Source organism: Arvicanthis niloticus, chromosome 5, assembly GCF_011762505.2.
Source record: "Arvicanthis niloticus isolate mArvNil1 chromosome 5, mArvNil1.pat.X, whole genome shotgun sequence".
NCBI classification, from domain to species: Eukaryota; Metazoa; Chordata; class Mammalia; order Rodentia; family Muridae; genus Arvicanthis; species Arvicanthis niloticus.
Window position 1 is genome coordinate 20208948 of NC_047662.1, and position 16785 is coordinate 20225732.

General features: G+C 53.0%; 1 protein-coding gene across 6 annotated transcripts in view; it reads left to right on the forward strand.

Annotated features, from left to right (window-relative positions):
- Man1c1 (mannosidase alpha class 1C member 1) overlaps nucleotides 1-16785 on the forward strand; it is a 134781-nt gene that overhangs the window by 99615 nt on the left and 18381 nt on the right. For all 6 annotated transcript variants that reach the window (XR_013110391.1, XR_013110392.1, XR_013110390.1 and 3 more), the window contains exons 3-5: nucleotides 4926-5041; nucleotides 6783-6863; nucleotides 13591-13685. Coding sequence is in view for 1 of the 6 variants with exons in the window: in XM_034502321.2 (XP_034358212.1) it covers nucleotides 4926-5041; nucleotides 6783-6863; nucleotides 13591-13685 (292 nt within the window). In the remaining 5 variants the exon portion in view is untranslated. The remainder of the gene's footprint in view (nucleotides 1-4925; nucleotides 5042-6782; nucleotides 6864-13590; nucleotides 13686-16785) is intronic.

Here is a 16785-nt window from a genome sequence, read left to right on the forward strand (position 1 = left end):
GCCCACGCAGCAGATAGGCATCGTGGAGGGGCTGCCCAGGCACAGTCAGGGGCAGGTCTGGATGTCGGGGTAGTGTGTACACAACCACGTTGCCATCCTCGTCCATCTCCTGCAGCCACAGGGCCAAAATCTCCCACGTGATGGAGGCTTCATCCCATGAACAAGTCAGAACAGTTAGATGTCAGCATCCCTTCTCCCCCAGGGAAGGACCAAGAGAGTCTCCCACACTTCATAACTCTTCCCCACTTCCACAGGCCACGCCACAGTTACAAGATGGACAATGGGATCCCAGGGGAAAAAAGCAGCGAACACTTAGTGTTCCTCTAGCGGGGGCAGATGAATTTACGGTGAGTGGGTCATCCTCAGGGACCGAGGTGGCTCTCCAGTACTCCACCCCAGGGTCTTCCCCTTCATCCACAGATAACTTTGATGCTTGGAGCAGGAGTTCTACTGGGCCATGCTGGGTCGTGCTAGGATTGGAACCAGTTCTCCTGCTTCCCGGGCCTCTGTTCTTTCTAGCATGTTCTACTGTCTCCTGCTCTGGTCAGGTTGTCCTGTCTAAAATTTAGAACTCAGAAATGGGGCTGGGAGAATAGACTCATACACAGCCACTATGGAAGGCTGCGGGCCCAGGAAAGGCCCTGGCTGCTCGTTTGAGCCCTGCTGGATCGTTAGCTATACATAGGTCATGGCCTCTCTACTGGCGACTCTGTTCCCTGTGGAAACCGTCCCAGGTGGCACGTAAGGTTGGACTGGAGAGAGGGCTTTCTCTGTCATCCAGCACGGGCTCCAGGGTAACCCTGAGCCTGAAGGGAAGGTTCTCAGTACATGCCTTGCTGGACCCCAGCCCGGCCAGGTGCAGGGAGATGGGTGGGGCAGAGACCAACCAAGCCAAGAAGCCAGAGCCTCAAGCCAGAGCAGGCCTTCACCAACAAACTCAGCCGGTTTCTCAGGTGTCCACACCAGACATCTGGAGGTGTCGTGGGACAGCTGGTCATAAAGAGCCCTGGTTAATCTCCCTGCTGGGCCCCAAGGGACAGAGGCCATTGAGGTGAACAGGTGACCCAGGGCAGGATTCTGAAATCAGAGCCGCTGCTGTGCCCTAGAGGGAAGTACTCAGCTTCCTCCTGGCCCTGGCTTGTAGCCGAGTGCCAGATGGGTGGGTGAGCGGTAGGTCCCTTTGCACAGTTGAGAGGCCATATTGGCAGGGGAAGCTTATCTCCCCTGGGCTGGGCTAGTCCTTGATAGGCCCTCATCTGTGAGATGAAAGGGTGACCCAGCAGGACCTCAGAGTCACACCAGGCCCTTAAAACACACAACAGAACCCAAAATCACCAGGTCCTTCAGAGTGGGGCCTGAGCTCCAGACCAACAACCCAAGCATATGCACTTCCAGGGGATAAAGTCCTCACTGGAACCTTGCCTGCCCTGGCACATCCTAGAAGAGAGGTGGCCAGGGAAAGAAGGCCTGACTGGCTTCGTGGTCATGGGAGGGGCTGACATGCCACATGCTCGCTCAGCTCTAGTCCAAGCACCCAGACCCATGGCCATTCCCTTCCTCTGTGGCTAGCCTTCCCTTCTGGTGACATGCCCTTAGCTGCTGGCTCTGCCTTTACCCCACTCCTCCCTTGCCCTCTTCTCTAGTTCTTTTACAGGCTGTGCCCTGTGTCACACCATGCCTGTCCATGATTCAGTTCAGGGTCCCCATGGGCACTGCCAACACAAGTGAGCAGTTAGGGGCACACAGGCAGAGAATCCCTGAATTTGGAAGTACAGAAGCCAGGTCAGACCCAGAGGGCTCTGCGGAGGACTGCAGAGCCTGTGACTCCTGAACACACTGAGCCTGTGCAGAGGCACAGTGTGGACAGCCACTCTTCTGGGGGCCATGCTGGGTCCTCTGTGCCCGTTGGTTTCCCATGAATTCAGCCAGCCACAGACGGAAAATATTTGGAGAGAAAGTGTATCCTCAACTTGATCTTCTTGTCTCTAGCTACTAATACAATGTGGCAGGGACTTATCTGACAGTCTTGTAACTCTGAGATGGACCAGAGCACACAAGAGAACTACCTAGATCTGATGCAAAAAGTCCCATTATACATGGGACTTGAACATCTACAAATTGGCACATCAGAGGAGAGTTGGGGTATCAGTGTCCCTAGAGGAATTTATGGGTAAAAGTGCTTTGAACCCTAAAAGATGTTATTGCTGGCTATGACTATAATTATAAGGTATTGATGAAAGTCAGCCTCCTCCTCCAGGAAGCTCTCCAAGGTGGCACTAAGCTTGCCCCCCACCCCAAGTCCTCTCCATTCCAGGCTCTGACAGTGCTCAACCTGCTGAGACTTTCCTCAGTCCTCTCCTGCCTCCTTCACAGTGAGGATCATGGGGACAAATGATCCCAGGACCAATGTCAGGATGGTGGGGGCAAGCAGGTAGCTAGCTCTCTGGGAACTTACTGTCCTGGAATAAGAGAGAACATGAAGACTTTGGGGTTACACATTTGTTTGGCTTATTTGTCTAAACCGTTTCCCCTTTTTCTTTTTGATGGAAATAAATCTCTAGAGATAAAAATAACCCAGAAGGAATAAACAGCACTTCTGCCCCAGCACCCAGAGATAAGCCCTGAGCCCCAGGCGCCTCCTGCTTGGAGCCTAGAGGCCCCCTCTTCACTCTGCAATAAAGAGCTTCTGCCACTCTGCCTTCGGAGCTTTGTTGGCTTTGTGCGAGAGAGACGTGCACGTGCGCATGCGCACAGCCTCGGCTGTGCCTCTTCAACTGCTGTCTTTTTTTTTTTTTTTTTTTTTTTAAATGGCACAGGGTTTCATGGGCCTGGGACTCACCAGGTAGGCGAGGCTGGCGGCCACTGGGCTCCGGGATCAGCCTGTCTCTGCTCTCCCAAGTTGGGTGTGCAGGCATCGCCACCATGTCACTAACTGAGCCGTCTCCGACCCCTGTTCTGTTTTTGCACTTTAATCTCTTTTTTTATTGTTTGAGAATTTCTTACATGCCTATAACTGCCCAAACCCATCCTCTTCCCTTCCCCTCCAACTCTTCCTGTCTTCTCCACTTTTCCTTCCTGTGTCATGTGCTCTTTTTAAAAACCGGCCGAGTCCACTTAACGTGTGTTTACCTGGGTGCAGGATCGTCTGTCTACTGGAGCATGTGTAGTGTGCGAGTTGCTTTTCTGTTGCTGTGATAAAACAATGCAATCAAATGCAATAAGATATGGAAGGAAGAGTTTATTTGAGGTTATGGTTCCTCGGGCATCGCCCATAATAGCCAGGGAGGCGTGGCCACAAGAGGCCAGAACAGGAAGCTGAGCGATTAGATCTCAGCTGCATATAGGAAGTTGAAAATAAGAACAGGAAGTGGATTAAGGCTATAAACCCTCAAAACCTAATGATGCACTTCCTCCAGCAAGGCTGTAAGTATCTTCTAAAGGTCCCATAACATCCCTCCATAAATAGCACCACCAACACAGGACCAGATGTTCAAACACAGAGCCTGTGGGGGGACATTTCTCATTTAAACAACATCAGGTAGCCTCTTGGGGGCAGTATCTCTGAAGAGAACGGACTCTCCTCCACCGGAAGCCATCAGTTGCCAGTAGCTCCTCAGCTAGGGGTGCGACTTCATGCTGGGATCTTTCTGGCTTGTTCTTGTGCAGTTCTTATGCATGCTATCCCAGCCACTGTGAATTCGTGTGTGCAATGGCCCTGTCATGTCTGGTAAATTGTTCCCCAAGCCTTGGGTGAGGGATACTGATGCCTCATTTAGAGCTGAATACGCCATAATCACCAACATTGTCCGCATGTTGGTCAGTATTGTCATCTCCTGTAAATAAATGCATAAATAAATACGCCTCTCTGACAAAGCTTGAGAGACATGTGAATCTGTGGATACAAATATAAGTACTTAGGAGGCCGTTGGATGTGTCCACTTAGCACAGCACTAGTACGAGGTTCTCCCCTAGGGCGTCTGATAGGGCTTCCTTCTCTGATAGCGTGCACAGCACCTTCCAGCACCATGAAAGCTACCCAGCAGGGATGAAGCTTCCAAGTCAATACCAGCTTGGTTTCACCATATTCTGTAACTCAAGGATGTGGTGGCTTCAAGAAGAGGGGCAATTGCACGGGAACCAATAGCAATTTATAGTATCTGGGGGAGTCTATAGGACCCCACTGACCAACAGCTTGACGTAACCCATACCTGCCTTTTAATATGATAGACAGTGTCTGGCCTTAGAACTCTATGTAGCTCAGGCTAGCCTTAGAACTCAAAATGTAGCCCAGGTTGGCCCTGAACTCCCAGCAATGCTCCTGCTGCTGCCTCCTAAGTGCTTGAGTGGCAGGCATGCACCACACAGCCTGACTGTTTTTGTTTTGTTTTGTTTTAAGTGGTCCCAGGGTTATCTTCCAAGCACATAAAGACAGCTCTGTGTCCCCTCTGTGGACGGATGTTCCTGTGTCGTCCCTATGCTATGTTCCAGTCTGCACTGCAGGACCTGGAGGATTTGGATATCCTCCCTGGGTTCACAGTCCTATATGGCTGTCTCCCTGCATGAGCAGATGTGAGCACCTGTATTTTTCACAGGATAAGGCAGAAGGAAGGTTGAGTGAGCCACAGGACTGGCTGTGCACTGGGAGCTGTGTGTGCCACATTGGTCAGGGCAGTGTCACCTGGAACTGAGCGAGTTGCTGACCACAGAGTGACCATGGTCTGGGAATGGGTCAGCACAGCCTCCATCTCTCCTTCCCCAAGGAGACGGGATGGCTGGTTCAGTCTTGCCTTCACTGGTGGTACCCTAGATGCTACCTTGAAGTTCTCCATGCATTTGGGAACCCTGGGGAAGGGTGACTTGTCTAACCAAGAGTGGAAAGGAAAAACATGGCCCCCGGGTCACACTTGCGATTCTCTGTCTTACAGGTGGTCTCAGTGGGGCTACCATCATCGATTCTCTCGACACGCTCTACCTCATGGAGCTGAGAGAAGAGTTCCAGGAGGCCAAGGCCTGGGTACAAGACAGCTTCCACCTCAACGTGGTGAGTCAGAGGCGGTGGGGAGGCAAGGGCTAGCCTCGGCTCCACAGACAACAGGCTTCTTGCCTGGGACTGTGCAGTGGAGCAGCGGAGAGCCAGGGCTGCAGTCTCCTCACCTCAGGGAAGACCAGGCTTGAAGTGGGGATGTCTCCCAGCTAGTGTTCTCTGGTACAAGGGGACACAGCCAGGGCCACCCCTCCCTCCCCACAGTGCTCACCTTGGGCCTGTTGATTAGCAAGTGGAAGGAGGAGAAGAGGCTTTGACCACAGCAGAGGGGAGTTTTTTATGTCACCGCTGTAAAGTCAACAGGAAGGCTAAGTGGACTTCTCATCACTGTTATAATTACTAGAATCATCTTGAGGCTTTTGTGACTTCTGGCAGCCTTGAGGCCAGGGGAGCCCCTTTGCTCCTTTTCTGTGGAAGGGAGTGGGCAGAGGAGCATCTTCAGGGACTCACCTGGCTCCCCTGGAAGGACCCCAGCTCCTCCAGGCAGAGGACTGACCTGCCTAGGGGACCAGGGAGCTGTGGCCACTCAGGTAGGCTGAGGTAGGTTAGAGTGTTTTCAGGAAAAAGAAAGGTGGGGGGTCATGACCTCTTTGAGCCTTAGCTTCTTCATCTAGAGAATGGGGTGACGTCACGGGGAGCTCATGGGGAGCTACAAGGCTGAGAGGAAGTGAGATTTGCACACCCTTTGCTAGTGGAAGAATCCTCCCAGATTAACAGATAACAGTCCTGAAATCTCAGCTACTCTGGAGGCTGAAGCAGCCGGAGCACAAGTTCAAGGCTAGCCTGGACAACTTAGCAAGACCCTGTCTCAAAATAAAGAAAAAAGAAGGCTGGTGTTGTAACTCATTTGCCTAGACCCTCAGTTAACTCCCCAACATTACAAATAAAAATTTAAAATAGGATGCAGAAAGCTGCCAAGGGGGGCACCTGGGGCGAAGGAGGGTGAAACCGGAGCCTGAGGGAGACCACACACACACACACACACACACACACACACACACACACACACACGCCCAGCTCACTGTGCACGGTGAGAAGGCCTGCTTGGGAGGTGGTGTGCAGGAGGGAACCCAGTGGGGAGGGAGAAACCTATCTCAAGTCACAGAGCCATGCACATGGCTAAAGTGGGGAATTTAGCCAGACCGTACGTACCCTTGGCATGATGTCTCCACACCTGCTTTGTCCAGGGCGGGGGGTGGGCAGTCATGGAGAAGGGCAGTGTGAGTGGGCCCAGAAGCTGATGGCTCTTACCCAGGCATCTGCCCACAGCCTCCTGCTCAGCCCCGCCCTGCTCTCTCACCCCAGGGAAGGGGTTCCAGCTAAGCCATGGGAGTTTCTCAGGAGGGGTGGGTGAGGGAGGCAGGCCAGACTAAAGAAGGCTTTGCTTCTCCTTGGGCTAAGCTTCTCCCTGCAGCTCGGTACAGGTCCTGGAGCTCCTTGGAGCACTGCCAGGCGTAACTGCTCCAATGGCCTCCGGCAAGGCTGGGGAAGGGAGCCAAAGCGGGTGTTTATTTGGAACGCTTAAATGCACAGTAGCGACTGCCAGGCAGGTGCTGGCCTCTCCCAACCTCAGCTATGAAAACAGAGCTGTGGCCTGGCCTGCTGGGGTCCCAGGGGCAGGGTACAGGTGTGTACTGAGGGGAACAGTGTGGCCCTCGTCTGTCCGGGGCCTGGCTGGCTGTGGAAGCTCACACGAATCCTGACTGTCCTGTTGTCTCCCTCCCCCACCTTCTTGCAGAGTGGAGAAGCATCTTTGTTTGAAGTGAACATCCGGTATATTGGAGGACTGCTGTCTGCCTTCTACCTGACAGGAGAAGAGGTAAATTGGTCCTTTGAGGCCCCAGGCTGGACAGGTCTTAGAAAAACTATAGTCCTGCCTCTACTTTAGTTTCATGAGGGCAGGAAGTCTACCAGAAGCCAACCAGGACCCCCTCCCCCCCCCCACTGAGTCTTCCACATTGTTCAGATCTGTGGCCCAGATAAGCCCACTTGGCTCCCAGAGCAGCTGATGAATTATCTGAGGATGGAACCATGTCTGTGAAGAACCAGACACATGCCCTGCACCAGCAAAGTCCCATTCATAGATGTCAGGTCTCGGGACCAACAAGGCCAAACGCTGCTTCTCGCTCCTGGGGCCACTGGCTTTTTCTTTGTAAATGTGTGTGGATGTTTGCTTGTATGTATGTATATGAACCACGTGTATGTCTAGTTCCCACAGAAACCAGAAGAAGGCATTGGATCCCCTGAAATTGTAGTTACAGCTGACTGTGAGCCTCTGTGTCAGGATTTGAACCTGGGTCCTCTGGAAGAGCAGCCAGTGCTCTTAACTGCCGAGCCACAGAGCCTGTAGGTTTTCATGTACTCACAACTAATCTCTTCCTCCACTCCCCTCCTGGGCAGAACCACCTGTGTCCATTCACAAGGGAGCAGTGGAGCAATGGGGCCACCCTGCTGGCCATAACCCGTAACTGCAAGGCTTTGAGGGCCAAGAAGTGCCCAGGGTCACCTGCTGGTGGCCTTAAACAAGTCCCCTCTTATCACTTTCTTTCCAGTCCTCAGATAATCACATTACCTCTTTAGACCAAACAGCCCTTGTGACATGGAACAGGACAGAGAGTTTGGCCAGGGCTGTCACCTCCAAACGGTGTCTTCTCTCTGCCAGAGAATTCTGAATTGTACTGAGATCGAGAGAAACTGGAGCCTCCCTTCTCCCCTCATGAGCTTTTGTCATAGCACAGCCTGAGTATCGGGTGGCCAGGTTGGCAGCGTCCCCAGAATATAGGTCATCCGTCAGACTGTTCCCTGGGATCCAGAGGGCCACTCTGCCCAGCTCTGCCACCACTTGGAAGCAAAGCAGGCAGGCTACAGAGAAATCCTGGCCTGCTCCATCCCTGTGATCCAAGAAAAGTCTTCCTCCATCAGCTGTCATGACTGAAGTTGAGGGCTTAGAGGCAACAAGCCGCCTCTCTCTCTCCAGTAGCTTCAGGCCGCCCTCCATCAAATATAATCTCCTCAGCAGAGATTACTGCTTGTACCAATTTGTCCAAAAAAATTGTCGATGGGAGCCCTCGGCTTTGAGCCTCCCAGAGCTTGAATATTATTTGAAAAGCCCAGGACAGGAAGATGACAGAGCAAGCAAGGGGAAAAGGCAAAGTCACCCACATGCTTCAGAGGCTCTCCTGTTTGGTGTGGTTGGAGGGCTGGGTGCAGGGAAGGGGAGGGGAGATGCTTAGGACTAGCCAAAGAAGCTAACGGCTCCCGAGTGACAGCCACCCGGCCATCCTTGGACCTTTCTCTGAAGAGTCTGTAGTTCTGAGCCCCCGGCTCCTGAGCGACCCTCACTTTGACTTCAGGATGTACATCTGGCAGAGGGCTGTGGACCAGGGCATTAGTGACTTGAGAAAACAGTTCACAGCCGGGCGGTGGTGGGACACTCCTTTAATCCCAGCACTCAGGAGGCAGAGGCAGGCGATTCTCTGAGTTAGAGGCCAGCCTGATCTACAGAGTGAGTTCCAGGACAGCCAGGGCTACATAGAGAAACCCTGTCTCAAAATTAAAAAAAAATAATAATAATAAAGGAAGGAAGGAAAGAAGGAAAAAAAAGAGGAGACATTCACAGGGCTCAGAGGGAAGCCCAAGTAAGCAGCATGCCGAGTCTGTCTGTCCAGCCCCTGCCCAGAAGCACAGCACACCTCCATAGCCCCTGCTATCCCCAAGCTTCTTCCTTCCTAAATACCAGGCTTTGAGTTCTGTGCACAGCTCCGTGGGAGCCACCAATGTCCTATCAGAAGGAGGGACGTCACCCACTCACAGATGACGAAACAGGCTTATAACCAACCGTGAGTCACTGAGGGCTGTGCCAGGCCTCACTCTGGCCCTTTGACCCTCCAGTCTGTCTCCAGTGTCAGTGCCTGCTTCCAGTCACAGTGGCTACCTGTTGGGGACATTTCTTAACTTCCTACAAATGTGTGTGCCACATCTGCTGGCTGCCACTTTCCTTGCTTCAGAGCAAGTGGCAGAAGAGGGCCTGCTGTTGTTCACTCCTGCTAAGACTGACTCCTGTCAAGATGACTGGCCAAAGAGACATCTCAGTAGTTAGAAGAGCCCTGGCTGCTCCTACAGAGGACCAGGGTTCAATTCCTAGCACCCACATGGCAGCTCACCAGCCTCTATAGCTCCAGTCCCAAGGGTCCTGATGCCTTTCTGGCTTTCCTGAGCCCTGCATGTATATGGTGTACAGAAATACATGCTGGCTAGGCGCCCTTACACATAATACAATAAAATATTTTTTAAAGGATGATAGGCACAATCAGAGCTGTTCCTGGGGGTGCTGGGACAGCGCTTCACAGTTTAGAAGCACGTCCGCACGAAAGCTTCCTCTTTCTCAATTTCTACAAGAGCTCTGTGGAGCTGCCACGACACATCCCATCATTCTCCTGGGCAGATGGAGAAACTGGGGCTCAGAGACAGTGCAGGGTTCAACAGAGGTCACACAATGACAGGGAGGATGTGTGCTGGGCCCTCGGTTCCCTGTGCTTCATGCCCTGCAGGATGAAACTCACACCTGTTCCCCTCCTGTTTGGGGACTGAGACCACGAGGCCACTGAGGCCACATCCCTCTGAGAAGAGACTCTTAGGTGTCCTGGTGAAAGCCACAGAACTCTGTAGCCTTGAGCAAGTCACCTAGAGCTGGGCTGTCTCAGCCTTAGTAAGGACCTTCTCTGCGGGCTGTTGTGGAGACTGAAGATCTGTCACAGCCCTTCTCCCCTGCTCCATGGCAGAGTGGACCTGTGTCTTTCTGCCACCATCAATCTCATTCTAGAACTCACGTGCTTTCTCAGTCCCTCCCCAGGGCCACTGGAACCTCCTGTGACAGCCAACAGCAAGGTCCCCTAAGGGCAGTGCACAGGGAGAGCATGGTACTGTGGCAGGGAAGAGAAGGCCCTTTTAGCTAACTTAGCCTCCTCAGAGGCTCAGGCAACCATGCAGCTGCCTGAGCCACAGTCTGGGTGGGTTCCATTTGCCACCGACACCCTCCTGGATGGGTAAAGCCATCCAAAGCCTGAGTGAGATCGAGGCTCTTACAAGCCCTTTCTGTCACTAAGCCAGTGGCTACCCAGCCTGGCTGAGCACTGCGGCAGACCCACAGAGCCGACCCTGCAGCCCCAGGGGACAGGTGCCTCTGGCTTCTAGATCAGCTCCCTGGGGTCTACTTCCAGGTCTCGCTGACAGGCACTGGGCAGTGTCCTCTTGTCTGTCCACGTGACCAGCCCTGCCACTCCCCTTACTTCCCTGGCAGGACCATGTACCCTCAGAGGCCTCAAAACCTGTTCACCGGCTCACAGTTAGGAAGCCCCTAACAACTGTCTCACGGGACTTTTGTTGTTTTTTTGCTTTATATTCTGTGGTATGGAGATGAGACTCAGGGCCCTGAGTACTTGGTGCGTGAGCCCCGTCCCCCAGGCCCTTGGTCAGCAGGTTTTTGTTGCTGGTGGCTTTGTTAGGGAGGTCAGGAAACTGAGTCAGCAGAGTGACAGACTGGGGACTTGCATCTCAGCTTTTAAATGACTTTTATGATCCTCTCCAGGTATCCATGGTGATTGGGCCCAGAACCCCTATGGATCTCGAATTCCAGGAAGGCTCAAGTCCTTACCTGAAATAGCGTGCTATTTGCAGAGCCTGCATCCATCCTCTCAAAGTCCTTAGGGCCCAGCAGCCGGGCTGTGCTCCATTCTGTTCTTTAGGAATAACAATCCCTGTGCATGGTCAATACAGATGTGGCTTTAATCCTTCCTCCAGGGTGTGGCCCACACTGGCTTCCAATGGTTCTCTTCCTCAGTGTCAGGATTACCAGTGGACCCCATCATGGCCAGCTTTTTTTAAAAGTGTGTTTCTACAGTTTGTTGAAAATGGAGTCCATATAACTATATTATAGGCCTGGTGTGTGTGTGTGTGTGTGTGTGTGTGTGTGTGTGTGAGAGAGAGAGAGAGAGAGAGAGAGAGAGAGAGAGAGAGTTGGCATGCATGTATGTGGGTAGGCGCCTGCACACAGAACAGGGCATCTCTTACTGTACCAGAAGCATGCTGTTAGGCTAGGTCGGCTGCCCTGCCAGGGAGCTCAGGCTGTCTCTGCCTTGCCCAGTACCGAGGTTCCAGGAACTTTTTATGTGGGTGCTGTCGATCTGAGCACAGGTCCTCAGGCTCACAGAGGGAGTGCCCTGACCACTGAGCCATCTCCCAAGTCCTATTGTAAAAATCCACAGGCTGAATACAGTTGTATATACCTGTAGTCCCAACTGCTCAGAAAGCTGAGGCAGAAGGATTACTTGAGTGTAGGTGTTCAAAAGCAGCCTGGGCTTTTACTTCAAAATATAAAAATAATTGCATAAAAGGCACAAGGAGACCAAAAAGAAGAAATAAATACTGTCCCTGGGTTAACCCCTCTGAGAGGGCATTATTAATGTTTTCCTATGTTTCCTTCTTTCTTCAATGCATCCATATGTAAACAGATTTTAAACTGAGTTACAGTATTTTGAAATACTTTCTTAGGTTCAAAGGTGTATATAGTCTCCTGCTACTGTGTCATTTCAGTGTTTGCGTGACATTACATCACGTGGAGGTCAGAACTGAACCATTTCCGAGTTGCCTGGTGCTGTCTGACTCACCATGGTCTATTTTAGGCAACGCCGGAATAAACAGTCATAATATAAACTCTTTTGCAACACTCTCAATTATTCATGTCCTAAGACAAATCGGGTTGGTTTGTTTAACTTTTTTTTTATTACATCTGTCCGTTTGTTTTGTGAGGGTGTGTGCACACTCATGTGTGTCACAGTGTACATGTGGTTGTCAGAGAACAATTTCTGAGAGTGGGTGTTCTCCTTCCATCCTGTGAGTCTCAGGGAGCGAACTGGGGTCATTAAGCTTAGCAGCAAGCACCTTTATGAACTGAGCCCTCTTGCTGGCCCTTTTGGAGAAATTGGTTGCAAGAGACACTGCTGAATCTAAAGGTCACATGTTCTGAGTTAATCTGGCATTTCAGAGGGACAGTTTAAAAGGCTAGTAACCTCAATTGAGGGCCCTGAGCTGTGACCTTGTTATGGCCCCTTCGCTATCCCTTGGAGGGTTTTAAACAACCCATTTACCCTTCCTCCCCTGTGCACAACGTGAAAACAATTGAGTAAACTCAGAGCATCAAGACATTTCTCCTGCACTCTCGTGGAGAAGCTGTCACCAGGAGGTGGAAGTTTCTAGAACCTGGAGGATGGAATGGTCTGGGCTCCGAGTCCAGTGCTGTATATCCAGTGCAGATACACAGCTCAGTTCCCTGCCCTGGCTTTTAATTAGCTCCCCTCATGGAACAAAATGCCTGAGACAACTTAAAAGAAGAGAATGTCTGGCTGTGCTCACTGGTTCCGTGGTCCATTCTTAGCTGATGCTTCAGCTCCAGAGTGGTCCAGGACCTCATAGCTAGAACACATGATGGAAGCATAAACACAGGAAGCAGAGAGCAAGAGACGGGTGGGGGTGGGGGTGGGGGTCCCACTATCCCCATCAAGCCCCCTCCAACCTAACTCTTTCCCCCTAGGTTCCAGCTTTTAAAGGTTGTACCATCTCCCAGTAGTAACAAAACTGGGGCCCAGGCCTTTGACACATAGACCTTTGGGGTCACTCCAGGTGCAGGCCGCACCATTCAGCCTGTAGCATCTGATAGCCTGTAGCACCCCACAGCCTGTAGCACCCCACAGCCTGCCTGTAGCACCCCACAGCCTGCCTGTAGCACCCCACAGCCTGCCTGTAGCACTCCACAGCCTGTAGCACCCCACAGCCTGCCTGTAGCACCCTACAGCCTGTAGCACCCCACAGCCTGTAGCATCCCACAGCCTGTAGCATCCCACAGCCTGTAGCACCCCACAGCCTGTAGCACCCCACAGCCTGTAGCACCCCACAGCCTGTAGCACCCACAGCCTGCCTGTAGCACCCCACAGCCTATAGCACCCCACAGCCTGCCTGTAGCATCCCACAGCCTGCCTGTAGCACCCCACAGCCTGTAGCACCCCACAGCCTGTAGCACCCCACAGCCTGTAGCACCCCACAGCCTGTAGCACCCCACAGCCTGCCTGTAGCATCCCACAGCCTGTAGCACCCCACAGCCTGCCTGTAGCACCCCACAGCCTGTAGCACCCCACAGCTTGGTGAAAGCAGTGTTGATGCCAGCACCCCCCCCCCCCCATTCTCAGTGGGGTTTGTCTCTGGACTTGGAGGTGACACTGACTGTTTTCCCTTCCCAAGGTCACCTGATCACAGTGACAGTCCTTCATCCCCTACCATCTGGGGAACAACCCAAGCATTTCATGAACACAGAAATTGACACTCAGAGAGAAATGCCTGGTGTAAGGACCACAAAAAACAGCCGTCTGGGAGCCAGGTTCTGTTGCTGCAGAGTGCCTCTTCCCAGTCCTGTCACCCAGCCTTGACTACAGCATAGGGTTAGAGTGACCACTCCACCCAGTTCAGACTCAGTGCCCTTTGACCTTTCTCCACAGGTGTTCCGAGTGAAGGCCATCAAGCTGGGAGAGAAACTGCTGCCTGCCTTCAACACACCCACGGGCATCCCCAAGGGCGTGGTGAACTTCAAAAGGTGAGATGCCCCCTGTGAACCGCCGTCCATGCTCCACTCCCATTTGTGGGTCCTGAATTGGGGACCCCGATGCGGAGGCCCAGGGACAGCTGGCAGACAGAATGGAGTCCTGGGGAGTCGGTTTTGTCTGACATGAATATTTGCAGATGTGGCGTGCGAATGGATGGTTCCTATTCTGTGCACACTGAGAAGTGACCTTTGCTAAGTGCTGCCCGGGACAGGCACCGGTTCCCAAGTGTTCCCAAGTGTAGGTCTCAGGGCTTGAACCACCCAGGCTCAGGGTGGGAGGGACACTTGTTCCTCTGTAAACAGCCGCCAGTGTCGTGTTGGTGTACAACCTGTTGGCCCTTGGCTTCCCAGGTGAATCCTGCAGCTCTCTGGGCCATGCAGGACATCCTTGAGCTGGGCGAAAGGCTGGGCTAGTCCGCGCTCCCTGTCCTGTGTGAGCACTCACCTGGGGTATCTCACGAGTGCTGGCCAGGTGCCTGCGAGGGGATCCACTCGGCTCTCCCTGGGCCTCCTCCTCCCTTGCTGCCCTGTGGCCTCTGTGGCTTTGCCCTCCGTGTCCCCCAGACCAGCTCCTCCTTCACCTCCCCCTGGTGGAAAGCCTTCCCAGTGTCCTCACTAAAGCTTCACAGAAGCCAGGCCGGCCATGTGGGTGACAGAGGTCATCCTCCACATGACTTGATACCTCAGAAACGCACACACAGGCCTGGGTGCAGAGTGCTTCTCCACAGACACTGATCCTGAGAATGAAGGCAGAAGCGCCCCACACCCTGAGTCTGGGCACAACCCCCAGCGCCCCTCCCTCAGCCCTGTCCCCCTGTCTCCCCCTGTGGCCCCCAGCAGAGCCTGGTCCTACCCAGACCCTAGGATGCCTGGCACAGGTGTGGCTATTTTTAGGCTCCTTGCTCGCCATGGAGAGATGCTGTGTGTGCGGACTTCCTGGCATTGCTCACGTTCATATTCTGGGAAAGAAGCAACTGCTAAAAACGTGACGGTCACAGGGATGCAGCAGCTCGTGCTGCCGGAACCTCAGAGATGCCCTGGCAGAGGGCTGGAGCCACTTGCTCTTCCTGTAGTGTTCCAGCAGGCCTGGGCCGGGGCATCTAGCTAGGTGAACTGCCCTGCCCCAGCACTGCCCAGCGTGGAGACGGGGCTCACCTCTGCCGGGGAGGCATGGTGAGGGAGCCAAGGCCAGCTGTGGCCAGCAGAGACCACTGGCTACCTGAGGCAGTGATTGTGGCCAATCCAGGGCCAGGCACGCATGCGCACAAAACACTCCTGCCGCTGCCCGGGGCCACTAGTAAGGGCTCTGATATTCAAGCTGGCCATTGTCATGCCCTTCTCAAATCCAGACATGGCCTGGTGCAGTCATCCAGATGTGTTTACATGGGTGTTCTCCCTCGAAACATTCTTCCTCTATACATCTATATAACTGCCAGCAGCTTTTGAGCACACAGGCACCCTGTGAGCACGCGACAGAGAGCTTTCCTTTCTAACCACTGGGACCTCACTTTGCCAGGAAAGAAAACAAAGTTCAGAGAAGTACAGTAACGTCCCCAAGGCCACACAGCAACTGAGTAAACTTAAGATTCGAACTCAGTTTTACGGTCATAATTACACCACACACAGGAGGTTTATCAAGTCTCGAGGTACCCTGTGGAGCAGCCCCCTTTGTCCGGGGAGAGGAGAGGAATGCAGATCTTACTGATGGTCCACTGGCTCACAGAGCTTGTCGGAGGATCACTCTCCTTTCCAGAACGCTTCGTCCGTTTAGGATTTACTTTAGGCTCTACGGCTTGCTGTGTGACCTTGAAAAAGTGCCTCCCCCTCTCTGAGCCTAAGTCTTCCCACCTATGACAGGAAGATCACAGTATCTGCTAATAGAATTGGGTGAAGGTAAAATAAGACACCACAGCCACCTGGTTCCCGTTAGAAGTGTATTGTCACTTACATATGCATAATTACATACTGATAAAAATGACAGTCACGTGCATAATTGATACCTCACAATAGCTCCTGAGGCTGAGAACCTTGGTTTAAGGGAGGAGGAAGCTGAGGTATAGGGAAGTGGTGGAGGCTCTCCTGAGGCCCCTGGTCTGGGACATAGAGGAAGCCAGTAACTAGGCAGAGAGGGACAAGTGTCCCAACACACACACAAACACACAGACACAAACACACAGACACACACACACACACACACACACACACACACACACACACACGGAAACACGTGCACCCTACTACCTGAAGCTTCTGGGGCTGGTGACTCTGAGGCAACAGGAGAGAGAACAGAGAGGCCTGTGTGGTGGACAGTGAGGACAGAACTCACTGGAAGCTGGAAGGTCATGACGGTGCACGCCTTTAATCCCAGCACTCTGGAGGCAGAGGTAGGCAGATCTCTGAGTTCAAGGCCAGCCTGGTCTACAGAGTGAGTTTCAGCATAGCCTGGTCTACATAGTGAAACACTGTGTAGAAAGAAAGGAGGAAGGGAGGGAGGGAGGGAGGAAGGAAGGAAAGAAGGAAAGAAGGAAAGAAGGAAAGAAGGAAAGAAGGAAGCAAGCTAGCTAACTGGGAGGCTAAGCCACCTGAAAGGATCTTCTCTTCTCCTCTGAGGGAATTCCAGAGACCAGTGCTGGGCAAGGGCAGAGCTCAGAGTGGCTAGTGAGGCCCTGGGCTTCAGAAGTGTGGCCCCCAGGCACCTCCCCACCCCACACTGCATCTCCATCTGTGGAGACGGATGAACAGCAGCAGGTTCTGAGGCAGCAGGAGAGCAGAGGAGCCCCAAAAGGCGACACAGCCACCCACAACCTGCAAAGGGCAGGTGGCTGCTGCACCTTGCTCTCTCCCTCACCCTGTCTTACATTAACTCTCGGTAGAGTGCCTGTCCCCTTAGAATCCCCGTGAGAAAGCCATCAGGATTTGCCTGTGGAATCTGAGACACAGGAGAGGATGGCTCTTTCTTGCCCACAGCAACCCCTAACTCCAACCCCTTACTTTCTTGGCCCTCACAAAAGCCTGAGGCTGGGAGGCAAGGACAGGAAGCAGTTGTCCTCATTCGGTTATACAGATCCAGAAACTGAGGCACACAGGATTC